The sequence below is a fragment of the Lepidochelys kempii genome, chromosome 1, assembly GCF_965140265.1.
Source record: "Lepidochelys kempii isolate rLepKem1 chromosome 1, rLepKem1.hap2, whole genome shotgun sequence".
Classification (NCBI taxonomy): Eukaryota; Metazoa; Chordata; order Testudines; family Cheloniidae; genus Lepidochelys; species Lepidochelys kempii.
Genome location: NC_133256.1, coordinates 344,226,862 through 344,249,581, shown reverse-complemented (window position 1 = coordinate 344,249,581; position 22,720 = coordinate 344,226,862). Strand labels below are relative to the sequence as shown.

Genomic DNA, 22,720 nt, shown 5'->3' with positions numbered 1-22,720 from the left:
ACCCTGATGGTATCCTTTTAATTATAGATCTGACTGACCTGCTCAGCAGAGATTACACTCTTCCCCTGGCATAACCTCAGACTCTGTCCCGTCAGCTCAGCCCAGCCCCGTTGTGCTACAGGAGTTTGCTCACCTATTCATTTCCACTCTGAGCATTGCACACACACTGAGAGTAGACCCTATTAGATGACAGAATGTCAAGACAGAAGAATAACTTGAGTTTTTATGTCAATCAGAACCAACCAGTGCCAATTTAAATTCTCTTTACAAAAACCTCCCACAGCTACAGTGTGTTATTTGTGCAAGTTTTGGGGGTAACTTTAGCAAAGCACCATGGATATTTTTAGCAAGCAGGTAGTGAGAACACAGGAGATATTTAGAATCACAGAATCATAGAATATCAGGGTTGGAAGGGACCCCAGAAGGTCATCTAGTCCAACCCCCTGCTCAAAGCAGGACCAATTCCCAGTTAAATCATCCCAGCCAGGGCTTTGTCAAGCCTGACCTTAAAAACCTCTAAGGAAGGAGATTCTACCACCTCCCTAGGTAACGCATTCCAGTGTTTCACCACCCTCTTAGTGAAAAAGTTTTTCCTAATATCCAATTTAAACCTCCCCCACTGCAACTTGAGACCATTACTCCTCGTTCTGTCATCTGCTACCATTGAGAACAGTCTAGAGCCATCCTCTTTGGAACCCCCTTTCAGGTAGTTGAAAGCAGCTATCAAATCCCCCCTCATTCTTCTCTTCTGCAGGCTAAACAATCCCAGCTCCCTCAGCCTCTCCTCATAACTCATGTGTTCCAGTCCCCTAATCATTTTTGTTGCCCTTCGCTGGACTCTCTCCAATTTATCCACATCCTTCTTGAAGTGTGGGGCCCAAAACTGGACACAGTACTCCAGATGAGGCCTCACCAATGTCGAATAGAGGGGAACGATCACGTCCCTCGATCTGCTCGCTATGCCCCTACTTATACATCCCAAAATGCCATTGGCCTTCTTGGCAACAAGGGCACACTGCTGACTCATATCCAGCTTCTCGTCCACTGTCACCCCTAGGTCCTTTTCTGCAGAACTGCTGCCTAGCCATTCGGTCCCTAGTCTGTAGCTGTGCATTGGGTTCTTCCGTCCTAAGTGCAGGACCCTGCACTTATCCTTATTGAACCTCATCAGATTCCTTTTGACCCAATCTTCCAATTGGTCTAGGTCCTTCTGTATCCTATCCCTCCCCTCCAGCGTATCTACCACTCCTCCCAGTTTAGTATCATCCGCAAATTTGCTGAGAGTGCAATCCACACCATCTTCCAGATCATTTATGAAGATATTGAATAAAACCGGCCCCAGGACCGACCCTTGGGGCACTCCACTTGATACCGGCTGCCAACTAGACATGGAGCCATTGATCACTACCCGTTGAGCCTGACAATTTAGCCAGCTTTCTACCCACCTTATAGTGCATTCATCCAGCCCATACTTCCTTAACTTGCTGACAAGAATACTATGGGAGACCGTGTCAAAAGCTTTGCTAAAGTCAAGAAACAATACATCCACTGCTTTCCCTTCATCCACAGAACCAGTAATCTCATCATAAAAGGCGATTAGATTAGTCAGGCATGACCTTCCCTTGGTGAATCCATGCTGGCTGTTCCTGATCACTTTCCTCTCATGCAAGTGCTTCAGGATTGATTCTTTGAGGACCTGCTCCATGATTTTTCCAGGGACTGAGGTGAGGCTGACTGGCCTGTAGTTCCCAGGATCTTCCTTCTTCCCTTTTTTAAAGATTGGCACTACATTAGCCTTTTTCCAGTCATCCGGGACTTCCCCGGTTCGCCACGAGTTTTCAAAGATAATGGCCAGTGTGGCCATTAAGACAATGCACTTAAATCACAAAGCTATTAGGATATTACAATTGGTGCACACATTTCAGTTCAGAGCTCGTATTTTCTTAGCACTTTTCATCCCAAGAGCCAAGCGTTTTGTGTACCACATTCTGTACATATAGACAGGTTTCAGAGCAGCAGCCGTGTCAGGCTGTATTGGCAAAAAGAAAAGGAGGACGTGTGGCACCTTAGAGACTGACCCATTTATTTGAGCCTGAGCTTTCGTGAGCTACAGATAAATTTGTTAGTCTCTAAGGTGCCACATGTACACCTTTTCACTGTACATATAGTTCACCCATTTCATTAGTTCTACTCATTATTTGTTAAGCACCAGAGGTGTACAAGACCCAGACATGAGACTGTACGCTCCTTGGGGCACAAGCTATGTAAAAAGACAGGACACAAAGAATTGCAGAAAGAGGCAACGTTTTAAATAATAAGTTAAAAAAATAAAATTGAAAGGAGTTTTTTTGTTATGATTAAGTCAACTTGTGGGCATCGCAGCAGAAATGAGTTCTTCGGAGAGAATTATCCATTAGTGTAATACAGCCACCTCAGGGATGGGGAATTGCATCAGTCTTTTTCACGGTCGCATCAAGTGGGAAACTCAGTCATCCTGTGATCAACCAATACCCCCAGCTCTTTCTCCTCCCTCTGTCTCCTTCAACTGATAAGCCCCCAGTTTATAGCAAAAATTCTTGCTGCTAGTCCCTAAGTGCATGACCTTGCATTTTGCTCTATTAACTTTCATCCTATTTGTATTACTCCAGTTTTCAAGGTCATCCAGATCTTCTTGTATGATATTCTGGTCCTCCTCCATATTGGCACTACTTCCCAACATTGTGCCATCTGCAAACTTTTTTAGCACACTACCACTTTTTGTGCCAAGGTTATTAATGAAAATGTTAAACAATATTGGTCCCAAGACCCATCCCTGAGGAACTCCACTACCTCCCTCCAGCGATTCAGTATGACGTGTTACAGTCTCCTCTTCAACCAGTTCCTTATCTACCTTTGAAATCTCATATTAATCCCCATCTTCTCCAATTTAATTAATAACTTCTCATGTGGAACTGTATCAAATGCCTTACTGAAATCTAGGTAGATTAGATCTACTCCATTTCCTTTGTCTAAAAAAATCAGCTATCTTCTCAAAGAAAGATTAGGTTGGTCCCGTGGGACCTGACTAGATCACAGCCCAAGATACAACTGATGTTACTTCTCTCTCTATTATGACCACTCCTCTTTCTCCCTTATCATACCCTCTTCTGTTATTCAACGTCAGCAATGGGTCATTTGAACACAAAGCTTTGGCACAGAAATCAGACAACCTTAAAAGTGTCAAATTGGGCAAGAGACACACATGAAAATGTAGGCCGAAGGCTCCAATCTTGCAAGCTACTCGGCACAGACAGAAGGGCTCCATGCAGGTGCAGATATATATCCCAGTTCAGATTGTCTTGCAGAATGGAGTGTCTTGACCAGTATTTTCTCTTGGCCTAACGATGCACACTAACAATGCCACTCATTAATATCAAGTCAGAATCTCAACACAGTTAGAATACATTTTATACCTACCTAGGTCTGTAGGTTTATAACTAGAGTATATCTGTAAGGAATTTTTGAAGACAAGTAAGATCATTTTCCTTATTGCATTAGCACTTAGAGAAGGTAGAGAAGACATGAAAAAAACATACAAAATAATAAAAGCACTGTAATACATTGAAGTGATTATTTACTTGCTAAGTCATTTTTCAGAGTAGCAGCCGTGTTAGTCTGTATTCGCAAAAAGAAAAGGAGGACTTGTGGCACCTTAGAGACTAACCAATTTATTAGAGCATAAGCTTTCGTGAGCTACAGCTCACTTCCTCAGATGCATATCGTGGAAACTGCAGCAGGCTTTATATATACACAGAGAATATGAAACAATACCTATTCCCACCCCACTGTCCTGCTGGTAATAGCTTATCTAAAGTGATTTCCAGCACAAATCCAGGTTTTCTCACCCTCCACCCCCCCACACAAATTCACTCTCCTGCTGGTGATAGCCCATCCAAAGTGACAACTCTTTACACAATGTGCATGACAATCAAGCTGGGCTATTTCCTGCATAAATCCAGGTTCTCACATCCCCCCCACCCCCATACACACACAAACTCACTCTCCTGCTGTCTGTTAGTTAGATTTCAGTCTCCTTTTGTGGGTCAGCGAAGGAAATAGAAAAAAAATCCACTTTTATCAAAGTCATTTTTGTCGTATTCCCAAAATAAAATGACTGTGAAGCGGCACAAATGAAACTCACACTGCTCATTAAGAGATGTTAGCGATAATTAGGTTTTTTCAGAAACTGTTTGCCAAGTGAAAAGGACATGTTGTGTGGACCAAGGTTTTGAACAAACCAATTTCCATTAGAATTAGCATCCTTCCCTCCCTATTTCAGCAGTTGAGCAACTCAGTAGATTGGAGGTTTATTTCATTAGGCCTTTCTATACTGGCCTCATAGGTATATCGGAACTGTTTAAACATAACTGCAGCTAAGGTGGTTAATAACTTAGGGCCTGATCCTGCAAATACTTACTCACATGAGTAGCCCCATACAAACCAAAGCAACTATTAGCATGCGCAAGGACTCCTCAGGTAAGTAAGGATTTGCTGGATGAACCTCACTTACCCCTCATGGGGTTTCAGCTAAACTAGTTTCTTTGGCCAAGCAGTTTCTAACATGGTTTGGCAATCAGTTGAATTGCGTAGGCTAGAACTGTTTTCCCGATGATTTGGCTCCATCCAGACTGGACAACCAAACTTTCTTAGAAACCAGTTTAACAGGAGCTATGTTTAAAATATGTAATCAACACAGCCAGAGAGCCTCACCATGGATGGAACCTTGTTGCAGAAACTCAGTATTAATAACTCCTAACTTTACTGGACACGTATACAGTACAAGGACATCTACACAGCACTGACTGAAAATTCTAGAGGCCTGTCCCAAAGATTTGAGCCCAGTGTGTAACTTGGTATGGGCTTGGGGGGGATGGTCTTCTTCAGATGTCCAAAACACTATCCAGGAATCTAGAGTGAATTACCAAGCTATTATCATATGACAATGCAATTCAGTCCAAGAATTACATGAGGTCAGAAGCTCTCGGAAGAAGAACAGTGTCTTTGCCTTACCTCTACAAAAGCATATATACAAATGCTGTAAGTCTAAGATGGGTGAACTGGAATGCCTGCATTAAATGAGAATAGTGATATACAGGTATTACGGAAACGTGGTGGAATGAGGATAATCAATGAGACATGATAGTACCAGAGTACAAAACATACAGGAATGAGAACGGGTTGTGATGGCATGGGAGTGGCACAATATGTAAAAGAAAGCAGAGTCAAATAAAATAAACTTTACCATAGAATCTCTATAGATAGAAATTCCATGATTGAAAATAAGAGTATAGCAATCAGAGTGTATTACTGACCCTCTGACAGGATGGGGACAGTGACTGAAAATGCCCAGAGAGATTAGAGAGACTATAGTGCTAGAAAACACAACAATAATGGGGGATTTCAACTCTCGTGATACTGACTGGGTATATGTCATGTCACGAAGAGACGCAGAGATAAAATTTTTAGGCATCACAAATGACTGCTTCTTGAAGCACCTTGTTCTGGAATCCACCAGGGGAGAGGCAATTCTTGATCTAGTCCTAAATGGAGCACAGGGTCAGATCCAAGAGGCGAATATAGCTAAACCTCTCAGTAGTCGTGACCATAATATACTTAAATTTAACATTCCTGAAGGGGGGAAATGCCAAAGAAATTCACCACAATAGTATTTAACTTCAAAAAGAGGAGCTACACAAATATGGGGAAGCTAGTTAAATGGAAATTAAAAGGAACAGTAGTCACAAGGGTGAAACACTTGCGAACTGCATGGAGACTACTTAAAAGCACCATAACAGAGGCTCAATTTAAATAATATCCCCATATAAAAAATAAGAGGACACACAAAAAAATGCCACCGTGGCTAAACAGCAGAGTAAAAGAGGTGGTTAGATGCAAAAAAGCATCTTTTAAAAATTGGAAGTAAAATCCTACTGAGGAAAATAAAAAGGAGCATAAACTCTGGCAAATCAAGTGTAAAAGTATAATAAGGCAGTCCAGTAAAGAATTTGAAGGGCAATTAGCTAAGGACACAAAAACTAACATCAAAAAACTGTATACACATCAGAAGCAAGAAGCTTTCCAAGCAGACAGTGGGGCCACTAGACAAACGAGGTGTTAAAGGAGCACTCAAGAAAGATAAGGCCATTACAAAGAAGCTCAATGAATTCTGTACATCTGTCCTCACTGCAGAGGATGTGAGGGAGACTCCCACCACTTGAGCCATTCTTTTTAGGTGACATATCTGAGGAATTGTTCCATAATGAGGTGTCAACAGAGGAGGTTTTGGAATACATTGATAAATTAGACAGTAATAAGTCACCAGGACCAGATGGTATTCACCCAAGAGGTCTGAAGGAACTCATATACAAAACTACAGAACTATTAGCTGTGGTATGTAACCTACCACTTAAGTGAGCCTCTGTACTAGAGAATAGATGGTAGCTAATTGTGGCAGAGCTCCGACTTTGTCTCAGTGGGTCCTGCGCTTCCTGGCGGATTACGCTAGACTCAGAGGCTCACTGTGACTCTCTACGTAGCCCTTCTCCCTCTAGAGGCAAGGGTCTCAGCCTACTGAGCCATTTTCATCATAACCCAGGAAGGACTCCCCCCACAGTCTCTGTTGTCCCTAAGGGCTTATTCCTGAACAGTTAGGACCCTGTCAGGACAGGAGACTAGTCTTCCCCTCCCAGGAGGTGTTTCTGTAGTGGTGGGTTGGGGGAAACCCGGGCCCACCCTCTACTCTGGGTTCCAGCCCAGGTACCCTAATGGCAGCAGCTGTTGGCAGCTGACCTTTCATCGCCAGAGTTGCTACATTTCCCTGGGCCACTTCCCCACAGCTCTCCCGCTTCTCTCTCAACACCTTCTTCATCCTTACCTTAGGACTCCCTTCCAGTGGCTTGAGAGTGTCTTCATTACCCAGCCCTTCAGCCACACTTCATCTCCTCTGGCTCCCTGGCTCTCCTCAGCCTGACTGGAGTGAGCCTTTTTATAGTATCCGAGGGGCCTTAATTAGAGTCAGGTGTTCACATTAGCTTAACAACCTCACCTGACTCTTGGCAGGATAATTGGAGTCATGTGTCCACCCTAGCCTGGAGCAGCCCCTGCTCTGGTCAGTCAGGGAACAGAAAACTGCTTATCCAATGGCCAGTATATCTGCCTTCTACTACTCTGCTGTACCCAACTGGCCTGGGTCTATCGCATAATGTAATGTCAATTTTTTTAAAAGGCTACAGAGGCGATCCTGGCAATTACAGGTCAGTAAACCTAACTTCAGTACCAGGCAAAATAATTGAAACTACAGTAAAGAACAGAATTATCAGACACATAGATGAATATGACATGTTGGAGAAGAGTCAACACAGCTTTTATAAGTGTACTTGGACTTTCAAAAAGCCTGTGACAAGGTCCCTCATCAAAGGCTCTTAAGCAAACTAAGCAGTCATGGGATAAGAGGGAAAATCCTCTCATGGTTAAAAGATAGGAAATGAAGGGCAGGAATAAACTGTCAGTTTTCACAGTGGAGAAAGGTAAATAGCGGGGTCCCCCAAGGATCTCTACTGGGACCAGTAAATGATCTAGAAAAGGGGGTTTACTGTGACTTGGCAAAATTTGCAAATGACACAAAATTACTCAAGACAATTAAGTCCAAAGCTGAATGCAAAGAGTTATAAAGGGATCTCACAAAAATAGGTGACTGGGCAACAAAATGGCAATGAAGTGTAATGTTAAGTGCAAAATTATACACATTAGAAAACATCATTGCAACTATACATACAAAATGATGCAATCTAAATTTGCTGTTATCACTCAAGAAAGATCTTGGAGTCATTGTGCATAGTTCTCTGAAAATATTCACTCGATATGCAATGGCAGTCAAAAAAGTAAACAGAATGTCAGGAACCATTAGGAAAGGGATAAATAACAAAACCGAAAATATAATGCCACTATATAAATTTATGGTACGCCCATAACTTGAATACTACGTGTAGTTCTAGTCACCCCATCTCAAAAAAGATAGATTAGAACTGCAAAAAGTGCAGAGAAGGCCAACACAAATTATTAAGGGCATGGAACAGCTTCCATATGAGGAGAGATTAAAAAGACTGGGTCTGTTCAGCTTGGAAAACAGACGACTGAAGGGGATATGATAGAGATCTATGAAATCATAATGGTGTGGATAAAGTGAAAAGCATTATTTACACCTTCACATAACACAAGAATTAGGGGGTCACCCTATGAAATTAACAGGTAACAAGTTCAAAAACAAACATAAGGACGTACTTCTTCACGCAATGCACAGTCAACATGTGGAACTCAATAAGTTCATGGAGAATAGGTCCATCAATGGCTATTAGCCAAGATGATCAGTAGCACAATGCCATGTCCCAGATGTCCCTATATCTCCAACTGTCAGAAAGCTTGCACAAGACAACAGGGGATAGATCACTCAAAATTGCCCTGTTCTGTCCATGGCCTCTGAAGCGTTTGGCACTGGACACTTTCAGAGGCAGGATACTGGGCCAGTATGGCTGTTCTTATGTTCTTCAGTAAAATGGGAAGTCATTTTCATAAATCTACATCATAGGAAACAAACATGAAAATGCACAATTATCCGCTTATCAAAAAAGATGTTTGATTTAAAGCAACAGAAAGTTGAATCATTTATACTATAATTAAATACCTCCCACACTTATTCAGGTAGCAATATCCCTGGTGAATCTCCAGTCTGACGATCTTCTATAAAAATATCTGTCCTAATAGATGGCACCTAATTTGTATGATTCCACCACCTCTCAAGAAGGAAATTGCTATAAGAGGCACTTTACTCACCCAAATCCAATCCAATCCCCAGCAAAACCACTGCTGATAACTCCTCCACATAGAGTAGCTAAGGAACAGACTCTTGGGTCTTGTTTTTCATTCCTATGACTAGTCAAATTTTGCTGATATTTATTATGGTATATTTGCTTAGATGCATGCTTTTATGGGCAGCTAGTAAAATTTTATGTACTACTTTCCATACATTATGTCTTTCCAGATTATATCCCTCTTCCTTTAACCCTTTTTGACAAAAAGAATGCAAGTTCATAGGGCTCCAAAGGCCTAATTTGAGATTACTTGGAAAGCCTTCACCTGCATAATTTCCATTGTTCAATTTCTATTTTGGCCCATGTGGTAGTCATAAAGAAATGATTTTATACAAGCTTCAGTCATTTTCTAACCTGCCTCCCTTCTCACTCCAGTATCAAAACATATGAGGGATCAATACCATGGAAAAAATGCCAGGAGGACGTCAGCCTTTCTAAAGCAATGGTTTTCACACAGTTCTACCCACAATTCCACGACTTTTCTAGCTTTGGGAAACAAGCATTTTGATCTGAGAAGGTTGCCCTCCTCAACATGGCATTATAAGCACTGATTCGGAGATGACTTATGCCAATTTAACTCCATTCATTTCAGTGAAGTTACTCCTCATTTGCACTGGTGTGAGAACTTGAAGTCTTCAAATCAAGACTGAATGCCTTTCTGGAAGATAAGCTTTAGTCAAACAAGTTTTTGGGCTCAATAAAGGAGAAACTGGATGAAATTATATTGCTTATATTACAGAAGCGGGCCCACTGGTTTCAGGTATTTGGATCTTTTGACTTCTCTCACACAAAAAATACTAATTACACACAAAAAAATGTGAAAACATTACATGCTTCAAAACTCAAGCTGCCAGCCTGATATGAACAATCAGCTGGTGCTGTCAGTTTAAAGTACGGTTTGGTACTAACAAGGACTATAAAACTGGCAACATGGGCTTCCATGTTTCTTGTATCACGATTACCTGTAAACTGAGAAAATATAAAGTAAAATGAAGGGTTTCTTTTTATACGTCCCAACTCTGCAAACTCATCCTTGGATCTGAAAATCAGAGTGGATTTTTTTCCCCCGTTTATGCATCATGGAAATAAAGGAGTACATTTAACAGTGAGAGTAATTAACCATTGGAACTATTTACTAGGGGTTATGGTGGATTCTTAGTCAGTGACAATTTTTAAATAAAGACTGGATGTTTTTCTAAAAGATCTACTCTAGGAATTATTTTGAGGAAGTTCTACAAACCTGTACTATACAGGAGGTCAAACTAGACAACCACAATGGTCCCTTCTGGCCTTGTAATCTATAAATTACCTTCATGAAGGGGGAAAAAGAAGTTCTGCAAGCCACACTGTCTTCCCAGCTGCACCTGTGGAGTGTGGAACCCCACTGCCTTCAAAGTAAGCCCTCCCTTGCATTTGTGTAGCTGTAACAAAGGCATTTGGGGCAATCCAAATGTAATTGTGAGGATCATTTAGTCTGTTGAATCTTTAGTACCAATGATAATGCATTAGGAAAGAATCATGCTTGACTTAGATCTCATGGTGAGACTGCAACGCTGACAAGTAAAACACACACCGTTTAACTTAACTGAGCAGCTTTAAATTAGAAGTAATTGATAGCCAATAAACAGGAAAACCGACTATGACATTTTTCAGTCACTTTTCAAGGCAAAATTGCATTTTTAAGGCCCGTATTCAGCAAGATATTTTAAACACATGCCTAACTTTAAGCACACAAGGACCACTATTAAGCTCAACAGGACTACTCGTCCTTAAAGTACCTTGCTCAATCAGGGTATACAGCCAGTGACTGACTTAATTTTAGAAATTACTGTATTATTCCTATTGAGGAATTTATTTATTCTTACATTTGGGGTGAGTGTGTCATTTGATTACATTATTCACCCCATTTGCTGTAAGATTTACATATCTCTAATCACATAATATCATTCCACAGTACAGCAGAAAGACAAAAGCTTCCAGCTTGTTTCTTACTGGAATTCTATAAAGTGCCCTCATGAAGACAGACTGCTGCTGCCACATGCCCTCAGGGAGACTCTGTAAGAGACTCACCTTTAGCCGCTGCCCACTTAACCCTCTTCATTTTTAAAGGGGTCTTCTTTACCTTTCTAGCAACCTTGGCGAACGAGCTCTGTAACTCCCTACTTGCTGCCTGAAAAACAGCATCTTCCCAGCCTCTCTCTGATTTCTTTTCATGGACATCTCGCCATCAGTTCAAGCTCAACATTGCGATAACAGAGCTCAATCTTCCTCCCCAAACCCTCCCCACTACCACCTTTCTCAGTCACTGTGGACAACACTGTCATCCTGTCATGCAAGCCATAACCTGGGTGTCGACTCAGACCTCTCTCTAGATCTTTATATCCAGGCTATGTCTAAGTCTTGCAGATCCTTTCTACATAACTTCTCTAACATACAGCCTTTCCTACCCGTCCACACAGCTAAAACTCGCATCCAGGCTCTCATCATCTCATATTTCAATTACTGTGACATCCCTTTTCCCTGGCCTTGACAAATCCTGTCCTTCGACCGTATCACCCCTCTCTTTGTATCTCTTTACCGGTTCCCTCTTCTCTATCACATCAAACATAAGCTGCTGACTTCACATTCAAGACCCATCATGGCCTATCCCCACCTCACCTATCATCTCTCACTCAGGATCAGTCGACTCCTGTCTCTGATTAGCCCATGAGGCCAGTCTCCAGTGCCCACTTGTTACATTTTCAAACAAACACCTTTGTGCTTTCTCCCCCTTTCCGCTTAGCAGGAGCTACCTGTAAATATTATCCTCCTTCAAATCTGCCCCCGAAAACTCTCCTTTGCCATAAGGCCTACAAAACCTTAACAACGGTTAGGCTGCTGGTGTGCCGAGACCACTGCCTAACATACTGACCAACACGATCTCATTATTTCCTTGTACTCTCCCGTCTGCTGTATCCATCTGTTGTGTCTCATTTCATACTTCGAGTGTAATCTTTTTGGGGCAAGGAATATTTTTTGATTCTGTTGTACAGTACCTAGCACAGTGAGGTCGTGATCAATGAATGGAGCTCCTAGGTGCTAGGATAATACAAATAAATAATAATAATAATATTTGGGAAAGCCTGGGCAAAGAGGAGGATTTTACTCTTGGCTCCAAGTGTGGGAAAAGTATCGGTCATTCTTATTTCTTCCCACAGAGAATTCCATACTCTTGATCTGGTCCCTGAGAAAGTTCTGTCTCTCACAGTCATGAACCTGCCCTTGTTGGTTGACACAGTCATTGTTCCCATACAATGCAGCTGTTGTGGGGATCAATTCTAGTGGGAAGCATGGTGTCGCAGGGACACATGGCCAATTCCACACAGGAATTGAATATTAGAAAGTCAGGACAGTGACCTTGAACTGGACACTCTCCGGTTAATGTGGAGCCAATAAAGAAAGTGGCATACTGAGGTCAAGTAGTCTTAGGGGCTGTTGGTGAGCAGCCAGGTATTCTGAACAAGCTGGCACCTCATCAGGAAATGCACTTCCTTCCTAAACAAAAAGAATTATGGTAGTCCAGCCTCAGACATTAAAATGCATTCATCACTGTGGCCAGGTCTGCATTTGATAGGATTTGGCATGATCTGCTGGCCAATCTTGTACAGTAATGAGTGCTTATCTCCTGCACAAGATGCGATGGGCATCACTTAGTTTACGCAATGCTCTGAAGGTGAGAAGAATTAGAAGGGCTTAGTATTATTTAGAAGCTGTTTTGCTGATATACCTGATATTTTTCTCACTTGATCTTATTCTTGCTGAGCATATTCACACAGAGATGGTTTTAATGTTTATTAAATAGATCCATCTCCTCCTTCTGCTTATTCCCCGTTGAAGTCAGAATCCTCTGGGACATCACCATCAGCTCCACAACAACTACAGTCATTGTTATTGCACAGACAGAAGACTAGGATTTCAGGTGGGGAATACGCAGCAGAAGCAGATGAACTACACAAATAGGTACTGAAGAGAGTACAGGCTAGTGTTTACATAAGGGTACATTTTCCCACATCTTCCACTTACTTGTCATGTGACCTTGGGCAAGTCACTGAACCAGTCCTTTCAACAATGACAGAAAATTCAGGAATGACCAGATTTTCCATTACTTTTGGGTGGCTCCTATATTCCAGCATTGAAGCCACCAAGTCATAGATTCTGTGGAGAGACCTCAGCAAGAGATTGTGGGGGAGAAAAATCCATCAACTGGTGCTCAGATGCCACTAATGAAAGCTCTTCCCACTTCCCCCTCCTAAACAGCAATACAGACACACTCATTCTCTCTATGAAGAGCCGGTCTCTATAGCAAACAACCAGCGCTGAAGAAATGTACTATGTAGGAGAAATGAAAGCCCATCAAGTTAAACAAAGGGGCCATGAGACAAATGTGAGGAGAAAGAGGAACAGAAAATAAAGGAGAGATAAGAAACAAGAAAAAAGGAATCAAAGGAAAAAAACTAAAGGCAATGAGAGAAGGACAAAATTCGACAAAAAAGAAAAAGGAAGGTTCTTAACCTGCTTATTAACTTTTAATTCCCTTTGTAGTTTGTGTAAAGTGGAGCTGTTTTATGCACCATGAAGAAAGGGTGCTCCATATTGCACCACTCATTTAGCTGGGCAGCACACTGAGAGGCGTGCACTTCACCTCTTTCTAAGCTCAGCATACTCCTCTGCAAAATAAGGACAACCCTGCCGACTCAACTCACTGAGCTGTTGGGAGGCTTAATTCACCCTTCGTCCAGTACTTTCACTGCTAAGGAAGTGCAAAATATATTATGAAAATTTCCCTAGCAACAATAAAAATAGAGAAACAAACGCTGAAAAACTATGATGCATATAGGCAGAGGTTTCTCTGCAGATAACAGTTTCCACAAGGGCTTTTAGGAGAAACGTTCTGGTTTTTTAGCTCTAATCCAGAAAAATAAATTTGCACTGTCTTGTGTACCTGCCATCCTCTATTAAATAAGGTAAGGAGATGTCTGGACCCAAAAGGAATTAACTACAAGTCTCCCTCCTGGTCAGAAGTATGTATATCAAAAAGACAATCAACACCAGGAGCAGCAAATAGAATGAAATATAATTAATTTGAGCAGAGAACGAAAAAAAATAGATAAATGGATGACTAGTCAGGAAGAAACCTGCTAAACCATGTTAGTACTGGATATCTGAATGGGAGTTAGCAGACTGCACTCTATTCCTGCTTCTGCCACCAACTCTCTATCACCTTGGGCAAGTCACTTGACATCTCTGTGCTTCAGTGTCCCTCATCTGTGAAATGATGTCACAGGGTGCAGCCCTCATTGCCAAACTGGCGCCTCCTCCTGGTTGTACTGGGGATTAGCTCAAGGCCAACACCCACATTTGCGGTCTGTCCACCGTCACTCTGTCTCTGCTCCATCCTACGGCTCCTCTCTCAGCTCCTAGAACCGCAGCATCCTCTTTTCGATTCTCATCTGTATTTCCCCTTCCGGGAGGCGGGGCAGAAGTGTACCTGTCTAACAGTTCAGCCACCTCCCCAGGCCTGCCCCACTACTCTGGACCCCAACCCAGGGATCCTGTAAATACCAGCTTCCTGCTGCTCCTCTGTAACCTCAGTCAGTGCCGCTCTACTACCCTGGGCCACTTCCCAGGCCCCCTTCTCCATGGCCCCAGCACCTTCTTCACCCTCACCTCAGGGCACTCAGAGTTGCTCAGGACCAGGAGCCAGCCACTGCTCTGTCCAAGGTGCTTACAGTTCTCTCAGCCTTCCAGGGACGCAGTTCTTACTCCCTGGGCTCCCAGCAGCAACAGCCCAACCCTGCCCTGCAGCTCCCTTTTATTTGAGCGTACCGGGTCCTGATTGGTTGTTCCCTGCAACTCCTCCCTGATTGGCTGTGCTCCCTGCAGCCTCTCTGCACTGCTCACAGGACTCACCTCCATTGCTCCTTTTGGGGCAGGGCCTGGTTAACTCCTTTTATGACTGTGTGGGGTAAGCACCCCATCACACATGGAGATAACGATATTTACCAGCCTTTACAATTGCACTTAGAGATCTATAAATGAAACATGCAGGTATTCATACTCACCGCTAGAGCTCCCGGGAGTGCTGAACTGGGAGGCGTCAAGGAACTTCCAATGTGTAGGCAAGTTGGTCACGTCAATAAGAGGTATGGGAGAGGCATCCTTCACAAGTGAACTGGGCAGGGGGAAAAAAGCAAACCAACAGCTTCAAATACATTAACATACTATTGTAGCACCGAGGGACCCCAATTATAGACCACGATCCTATTGTGCTAGGCACTATAAAAACATTAACATGGACAATCCCAGCCCTGAGAAGCTTACAATCTAAGTATAAGACAGGAGAGAACAGCTGGATACAAACAGAAAGGGAGAGCGCAAGGAAACAATGAGACAGAAGAGACACTACTATTGCAAGCTCATTTAAAAAGATAAGCATAAGAGGAAACCAGGGCCCCGATCCCACAACTAGATCCACAAAGACAGCCCCCCCCCAACAAAGTCTCACTGATTTAATATGTATCCGTACCTGCCTATGTGGCTGTAGCTGCACTATCAGGACCTAAACAAATTGGATTTTGCTTCAAAAAATTCCCCCTACTCTCAAGTGCATTCTTCAGACACCTCAAGATTTTTGATGTATTGTTTTACCAAGGGAGTTTCTTGGTTATTGTAAAGGATCTTCTTCCAGCACTGACAAAATGAATTCATGCCAAAATTATGGTCAATGGGCATTAAATAGTTGATTACGATCTGGAAGCCTAACCATCCAATGAGGCAACTAGCGCCGTTACTATAAGGGATAAAGTCCACTTCCATGCCTTCTTCTAAGCAGCATGGAAATCTCCTCCCAGCCCACTCCACAACATCCTACCCCCCTCTCCCCTCTTCAAAATTGCAGCTCAACACACACACATTCACCTCTTCCATGAGGCCTATTACCTAAAAAGAAAGGTACTTTACTACTTTCTGCAATAAATTAACATTTATCTGTCAAGAGTGTGTCAAGCTGCCCAGCCACATAAGGAAAGGCAAGAGGCTGAATGAGGCAGGGGAAACACGAGCAAGAAATCACGTTAAGAAAAGCAAAGAATAATGAGGTTGCTACATTACCTTAGGGGTTGAAACACTTTCTCGACACGCACTAACTCAAGGCCTAGCTGCCTGTGTGAAAACCTCCTCCAAAATCCACACCACCCCCAATTCAAAGGAATTAAAAAGTTGTGCAAGTCATTGTAGTGAAATTAACAACAACATTCAATTATTTATATTGCAGTAGAATCCTGTGCCCTCAATCAGGATCAGACCCAACTTTGCTAGGTGATTTTCTATCATCAGATGACAGATTGTCCCTGCCCCAAACAGCTTACAGTATAAACAGCGATGAGGTACGACAGGAAGGTGCGTGTTAAATGTAAGAAAAGAGAACAGGAAAGAGATAAGTGTCCCTGCAGCAGGAACACAAGATTGTCGTTTATCAGCAAGTGTGTATATGGGGGCAGCAAGCTTTGTGTTTGTTTTTAATTAATGGGGTGAGTGAGCAAGAGACTATGATGACTCATTAACAAGCCTTCTGTTTAGAAATTTCAACTTCAATCAACTTTCTGTTTAATAATTTGTTTAATGTAACTGACTACGCCCCCTCTATTTTGATTACCCCTTCTTACCCTTCCTTGCTTCGCTACACTACTCTTTTTTCTTTCCAACATAAATTATGCATCTTTTCTCTGTTGTTTTCATTGTATTCCCTCTTACCTCCCTATTTGCTTCCCTACACTCTATTTTCTCACTCTCTCATTCAGAAGAATACCCTCTCCCACTTTACTTCTTTTTTCTAGCTTTTCTCATCCATTTCTTCCCACCCACCCTCCTCATATACAGGGACTGAAATAGAAACACTGATCAGACAAATAAGAGCCAGAGGACTAAAGTCAATGAGGTATCCCAATGATCAGAAGCAACACCCAGGTGCAAAGCACCAACCTGTTACCTCACTCAAGTTGCTGTCTGTAGACTCTGCTAAAAACCTCAAATTTCATGACCTCCGGCTAGAAGCTGTATGATTAGTTTGAAGTTTTCTATCCCCCTCAGACTGCTGGAAGTGAGGAGGAAAGCATGCTCTCTCTCTCGCTGTTCTTACCCTTACCACCCCATCAGAGCCTCCTGAACACTGCATAGGGATGGGGAATATCTACTAATCTACCCCTCCACAATCTCTATTTTTGTGTTCTCCTCCCTAGTGAACGACTCTAGCTGCCTGCCTCTGTTGCTACTTATAGCATTCCTAAACACGTAGCAGAGTGAAACTACCCTGACTGCCAATGTCATTACTACCCACAGGGTTACAAACAGGAGCAGTGAAAACTGACAACACTCTGGTCTGTCCTCACTGGGCTGCAGCTTGGGAATGTCTGAGGATCGGCAGTGGAGCAGTCTGTCTGCAGGCTCAAGAAGGCAGAACAGACTCATAGACTTTAAGTCAGAAGGGACCATCATCGGAAGGTTTTATTTTCAACCAGTGGAGCTAGAAATATTCACCCCAATGAGAGGTTAGATTTTGCAGAAGATGATAGCACTCTCTCTGGAAAGTCTTCTGCTCACCAAGGGAGAAAGTGGTTCCTCCACCCTCCCACCCCCAAGTGCTGAGTTAACACTACCTGAAACCAACCTTATTTTCCCTTTCTCCTTGTTCCGTTGTCCCACACGGTTAGTAGATTTGATGTACAGATGACGGTGCAATTCATCTATTAGGACTAAGTGCATGTTCATCTTCTTACTGTGAAGCTCTAGCCTCAGATCACTCAGTCCCTCCACCTGAAGAAGAGGACCCTCTAAAGAGTCCACTGCTGATACCTGGAAAGAAAATTCAAGAAATATGACAATTTATCATGTTACTAAATTTTATTAAATATTAAATGTGGGCTCCACTCTCCTAATCCTAAATCTTCCTCAATGCCCATTTTTCCTTTGGTCAAAGAGAAACTATCTCTGTTCTTTCTGGTACATATCAACACCGCAGTGAGTGCTGTCCGGAAGGTTGTTTAAAGCAGACACAAATTCAAAATAAGAGAAATATATTTTTAATTTTGTTCTTAAAAAACAAGTAGACTTGTAAAACTGACATAGATATAAACAAAATCACTGTCATGAGCACCTTCAAACATCTCATCAGACGTTTGCGTGAAAGAGAATCTATTCTGAACATTGTTAAACAAAACCAGAGCACAGTGCTTCTTGAAACAGGTTTAGCAAGAAATAAGGCTTTGAAAGTTCTGTGCTGGAATAGTTGGTCTTAAGTCTGCTTCCTCCTCTCTTAATAGTGACTCCAGCCAAACTGATAGTCTCACATCCTTACACAATTAAACCTCCCAAAACTTCAAAGAGCAGTCACACCGTTCCCATTTTACAGATAGAGGAAAGACATGAAGATTTTAGTTCACTTACGCAAGGTAATGACTCAGTAGCACAGCAGAAAATGGAACCCAGAAGTCCTGAATCTCAGAGTCTCCTATTCGAACTGTTAAACCAACCAAGTCTGATTTACATGGGAATCACAGGCAGTGTCTGGTAAGAACTGGGGACAGTACTCTGAGTTATCAAGATCTTCTAGGAGGTTAATCTTTTTGGTTTAATACATACACAATTTTAGCATGAAAAAATGTTCTCCCTCATTTTGAGACTTTAATACAGTGACAGGCAGTGGCTTGAGCTGGCACAACATAGGTAGGCACCAGGCAAGCCTCTCCCACAAAACTCTGCCAATGCATTTCAAGAGTGACCAGCTAACACCTGCTGTGCGCTAGAACGAGATCCCTAGCTAATTTTCAGTTGTGCCCTAAAAATGAATTTGACCACAAACCTCTCGGAATGACAAACTAGTAGATTAAAGGGACACTGTCAATTTACATTTGGCCCAGCATTGACATTTTGTAAAGCCAAGCTTTTATAAAATCTATGACCAATAGAAATGTTTCTGCAGTTGTTTTGAATTCAGAGACATACCATCGCCTTTGTAATGTTTGAAATCTAAACATCACAAAACTAAAAACCTGAAAGTGACTATCAACAAAAGTGAAACTTATTCCATAGATTTTCATCATCCAAGCTGAAAGACATGCAAATATAAAACAGCATAAATGGAAGGGGACTGAATTTTTAAAATCTCTCTTTTAATAATCTAAGATGCTGTTAGTAAAATAAGTGAAGACATTTGCTTACAACATAGAATTTAAATTAACAGTACACCTGTCAGTTAGATATTAAAAATGAAAAGCAAGGAGATTTAGTAAGCAGGCAGCCAAGCTAAGGTCTGATCCCTTAATAAATATTAACAGATACACACAGTTCATGGGCCAACTATGTCCTGCTTTACTTACCCCAAAATCCAAAATTGCCCTGAAGCAGCTTCAGCCATTGCAGTCTTTTACATTAATAGAGAAATTTATAAGAAGAAACTGGACTTCTCTTCTTCCGCAAGAAGTCCAGACCTGTGAAATTTGCTCCCTCTCGTGGATGAGAACGGAGGTCTGATGCCCATTGGAGCACAGCGTAAGGCATATCTCCTTAGCCAGGTAGTTTCCCAATTCTTGGTTTCTGCAGCCAGAGGTTAGGGGACTTTATCAGTGCATGATTGTAGTTTGTAATATTCTATTCTGCCTGGCCTGTTTAGTAGAACTTATGTCTGTATTACTGTCGACCTCTATATAGTGCCCAGGTACTATGACAATGCATGCAACATCAAAAAAAATTAAATACTAAATTTCTATTCTTAAGGGAAAGAATCAGCTAAGAATCCTCCACTTTTATCAACTGACATCACCCCTTGGCCAGGAGGGACTGGATGGGACTCCCTCTTCTGCTGATCTGTGCTAGGGAAGTGGCTGCAGCCCTGCAGGTAAAAGGCATTGAGAACAAGAGGTAGACATATTTTGATAGAAGGGAGGGCGGGTAATGGTGTGCGTTGACTGTGTCTGCCCAAAGAGCTTGATCCTTTGAGGTGCTGAGTCCTTAACATCCCAGGACTTCAATGAAAGCTGGGGGTATTAGGTACTGCCCAGCAAACACTCAGCATTTCACCACATCAGGAACAAATTCAGGAGGACCTAAATCAACAAACAGAGCTGGGGAAAGGATTGTGAAATGGGAAGGGAGTGGGATGCAGCGAGGAAAGAAGAAGTAGGCATTTTGAAAGCTGACATTCTACTTCTCACTCACATCGCTGGGCTCTTTTCTTCTTTTTCTTCTCGAGCTTAAAAAAAAAGGCCATGCACAAAACTAAACTATTATATCAACATAAAAGTCTCAAGCAAAGCTTTAGGAAAACAAATAGAATAGTCAATCATTTATTGTATGAATAAAAAAAACTTCCATATACATTTACGTTTCTTCTTTGGCAAAAACTACAGCAATTTTTTTTCGGAAATGGCGTTTGTGACACTTCATATTTGCAGTTAGACATGCTGGAGAGTGATGCCCCTGATAACGCCACTTTCACAGTGATTGAATTCTAGAGGTAAACAACACAGCCAACGATCAATGTTATGCAGGCTTTGAGCCTTTTACCTAGCCACTGCCACACTTCAGTAAACCCCTATTTACTGTTGATTGCCAAGACACAAGAGGCTAAAGGGGAAAGCTTTTATTTAAAGAACCGTTTTGGTGAGAAAAATGAAATACGGGTCTGATTCAGCTCCACTGATGCCAATGTAAAGATCCGTACTGACTTCACTGGGAGTTGGAATAAACCCTATGTAAAAAACAGCATCTTCTTAAGCCTATCTTCTTGTGTGGCTGCAAAGACAAATCCCTTTTTCTTTACTCACATAAAGCAGCATTTACCCCTGTTAGTACTTCAAAGCCAATGAAGTTACAGAAGAGCAAGCTGGATTCTGTTCTGGCATGCCCATCAAACATAATTAGAACACTGGACTGGGAGTGAGTAAGAAACTAGACCAATGCAAAATCAATATAGAACACATTCAACAGATTAAAAAGTGGCTGGCTAACAGTTCTAAAAATATAATTATAAACGGGGAATCATCAAGCAGATGTTTTTTTTCCTGGTGGGGACCCTCCAGTATTGGTTCTTGGCCCTATGCTATTTAATAATCTTACCAATGACCTGGAAGAAAACAAAATAATTATTAATAAAGTTTGCAGAGGATCCAAAGATTGGGGGGAGTAGTAAATAAAGAAGAGGCCAGGTCGCTGATACCAGGCAATCCAGACATTCTGGTGAGCTGGGCACACACAATAGCGTTTTAATATGGCCAAATGTGAAGTCATACATGTAGGAACAAAGAATGTAGGCCATACTTACAGGATGGGGACTATCATGGGAAGCAGTGACTCAGAGAGACAAGGGGGATGTGATGGATAAAAGCCGAACGTGAGCTCCCAGGGCAATGCTGTGGTAATGCAATCCTTGGATGTGTAAACAGGAAACGTTGAGTAGTAGAGAGGTTCTATTACCTCTGTATTTGACATTGGTCCAACTGCTACTGAACTACTGTGTCCAGTTCTTGTGTCCATAACTCAAGAAGGACATTGATATGTTGGAGAGATTCAGAGAAGGGCCATGAGAATAATTAAAGAATTGGAAAACATGTCTTTATAGTGAGAGACTCAAGGGTCTCGATCTATACAGCTTAATAAAGAGAAGGTTATAGGATGACTTGCTCAACCTACACATACCTGAGTGGGGAACAAATATGTGATAATAGAGGGCTCTCCACTCTAGCAGACAAAGGTATAACAAAATCCAATGTCTGAAAGTTGAAGCTAGACAAATCCAGACTAGAAATAAGGTGCAGGGTTTTTTTTTAAAACAGTGAGGGTAAATACCCCCTGGAACAAGTTACCAAGGGTTGTGCGGGATACTCTATCACTGGACATTTTTAAATCAACATTGGATGTCTTCCTAAAAGATATGTGCTACTTCAACCAGAAGTTAATACAAAGAAGTCCTATGGCCTGTGCTATGCAGGAGGTCAGATTAGATCATCACAATGGTCCCTTCTGGCGTTATAACCTGTGAATCTATGAGGATACTAGAATTTTATTCCCTGCGGTATCACTGACTCATTGAGTGACCGTGGGCATGACACTTATACTACTTGTATTTTATATTATCCCATTCGTAGAATGGTTACAATACTTACCAAGCTCACAAGGGTTAAACGGACAGCGCGGGACTCAACTTTCTATGTTTCGGCCTTTGTCTAAAAAAATTATTTTTAATATATAAGCACAACTTTCCTAATAAAAACGTATTGCAAGTTCTTTTGATCCCTTGCAGATTAGGGCCAATTATCTTTAATGTCAGAATCATGACTAGACCTGAATATAGTCTTCCTCTTTTCCATGTAAGTTAGAAATATTTTGTTGTTGTTGGATCGCCCCCTTTCCCCCTCACCCCCCATCCCTTTAAAGCTAATACACACATCTCCACTGGTTGATGATTGGTGCCATCTTCCAGCAAGGAAGCATAGTGGATCTTGCCACAGGAATCAATGGAGCCCAACACATCTATCCAGGTGCCAACCCAGTTGAACTTTCTGGATCTTCAAGTTATATTTTTTAATATAAACTCCTGATGCTGCTGCTCTCTGTTGACAGCAAAGAGAACAAACCCAGGCCAAAGTGTTGCCTGGGCTTCTGGTTAGAAGAAGACTAACCATTTTGCAAGGCATCCTCCTATCCAGGAATAATCTGTGACCTATATTTCATTCACCCACAAAAGCTTATGCTCCAATACGTCTGTTAGTCTATAAGGTGCC

The 22,720-nt window shown here is 42.0% G+C and overlaps 1 protein-coding gene across 7 annotated transcripts in view; it reads right to left on the bottom strand.

Moving 5' to 3' along the window:
- The window catches only part of EXOC4 (exocyst complex component 4), a 600,856-nt gene that overhangs the window by 520,714 nt on the left and 57,422 nt on the right, over positions 1–22,720 (bottom strand). For all 7 annotated transcript variants that reach the window (XR_012156857.1, XR_012156858.1, XM_073328862.1 and 4 more), the window contains exons 4-5: positions 17,611–17,795; positions 15,008–15,117 (exon numbers count right to left, since the gene is read on the bottom strand). Coding sequence is in view for 5 of the 7 variants with exons in the window: in XM_073328862.1 (XP_073184963.1) it covers positions 15,008–15,117; positions 17,611–17,795 (295 nt within the window). In the remaining 2 variants the exon portion in view is untranslated. The remainder of the gene's footprint in view (positions 1–15,007; positions 15,118–17,610; positions 17,796–22,720) is intronic.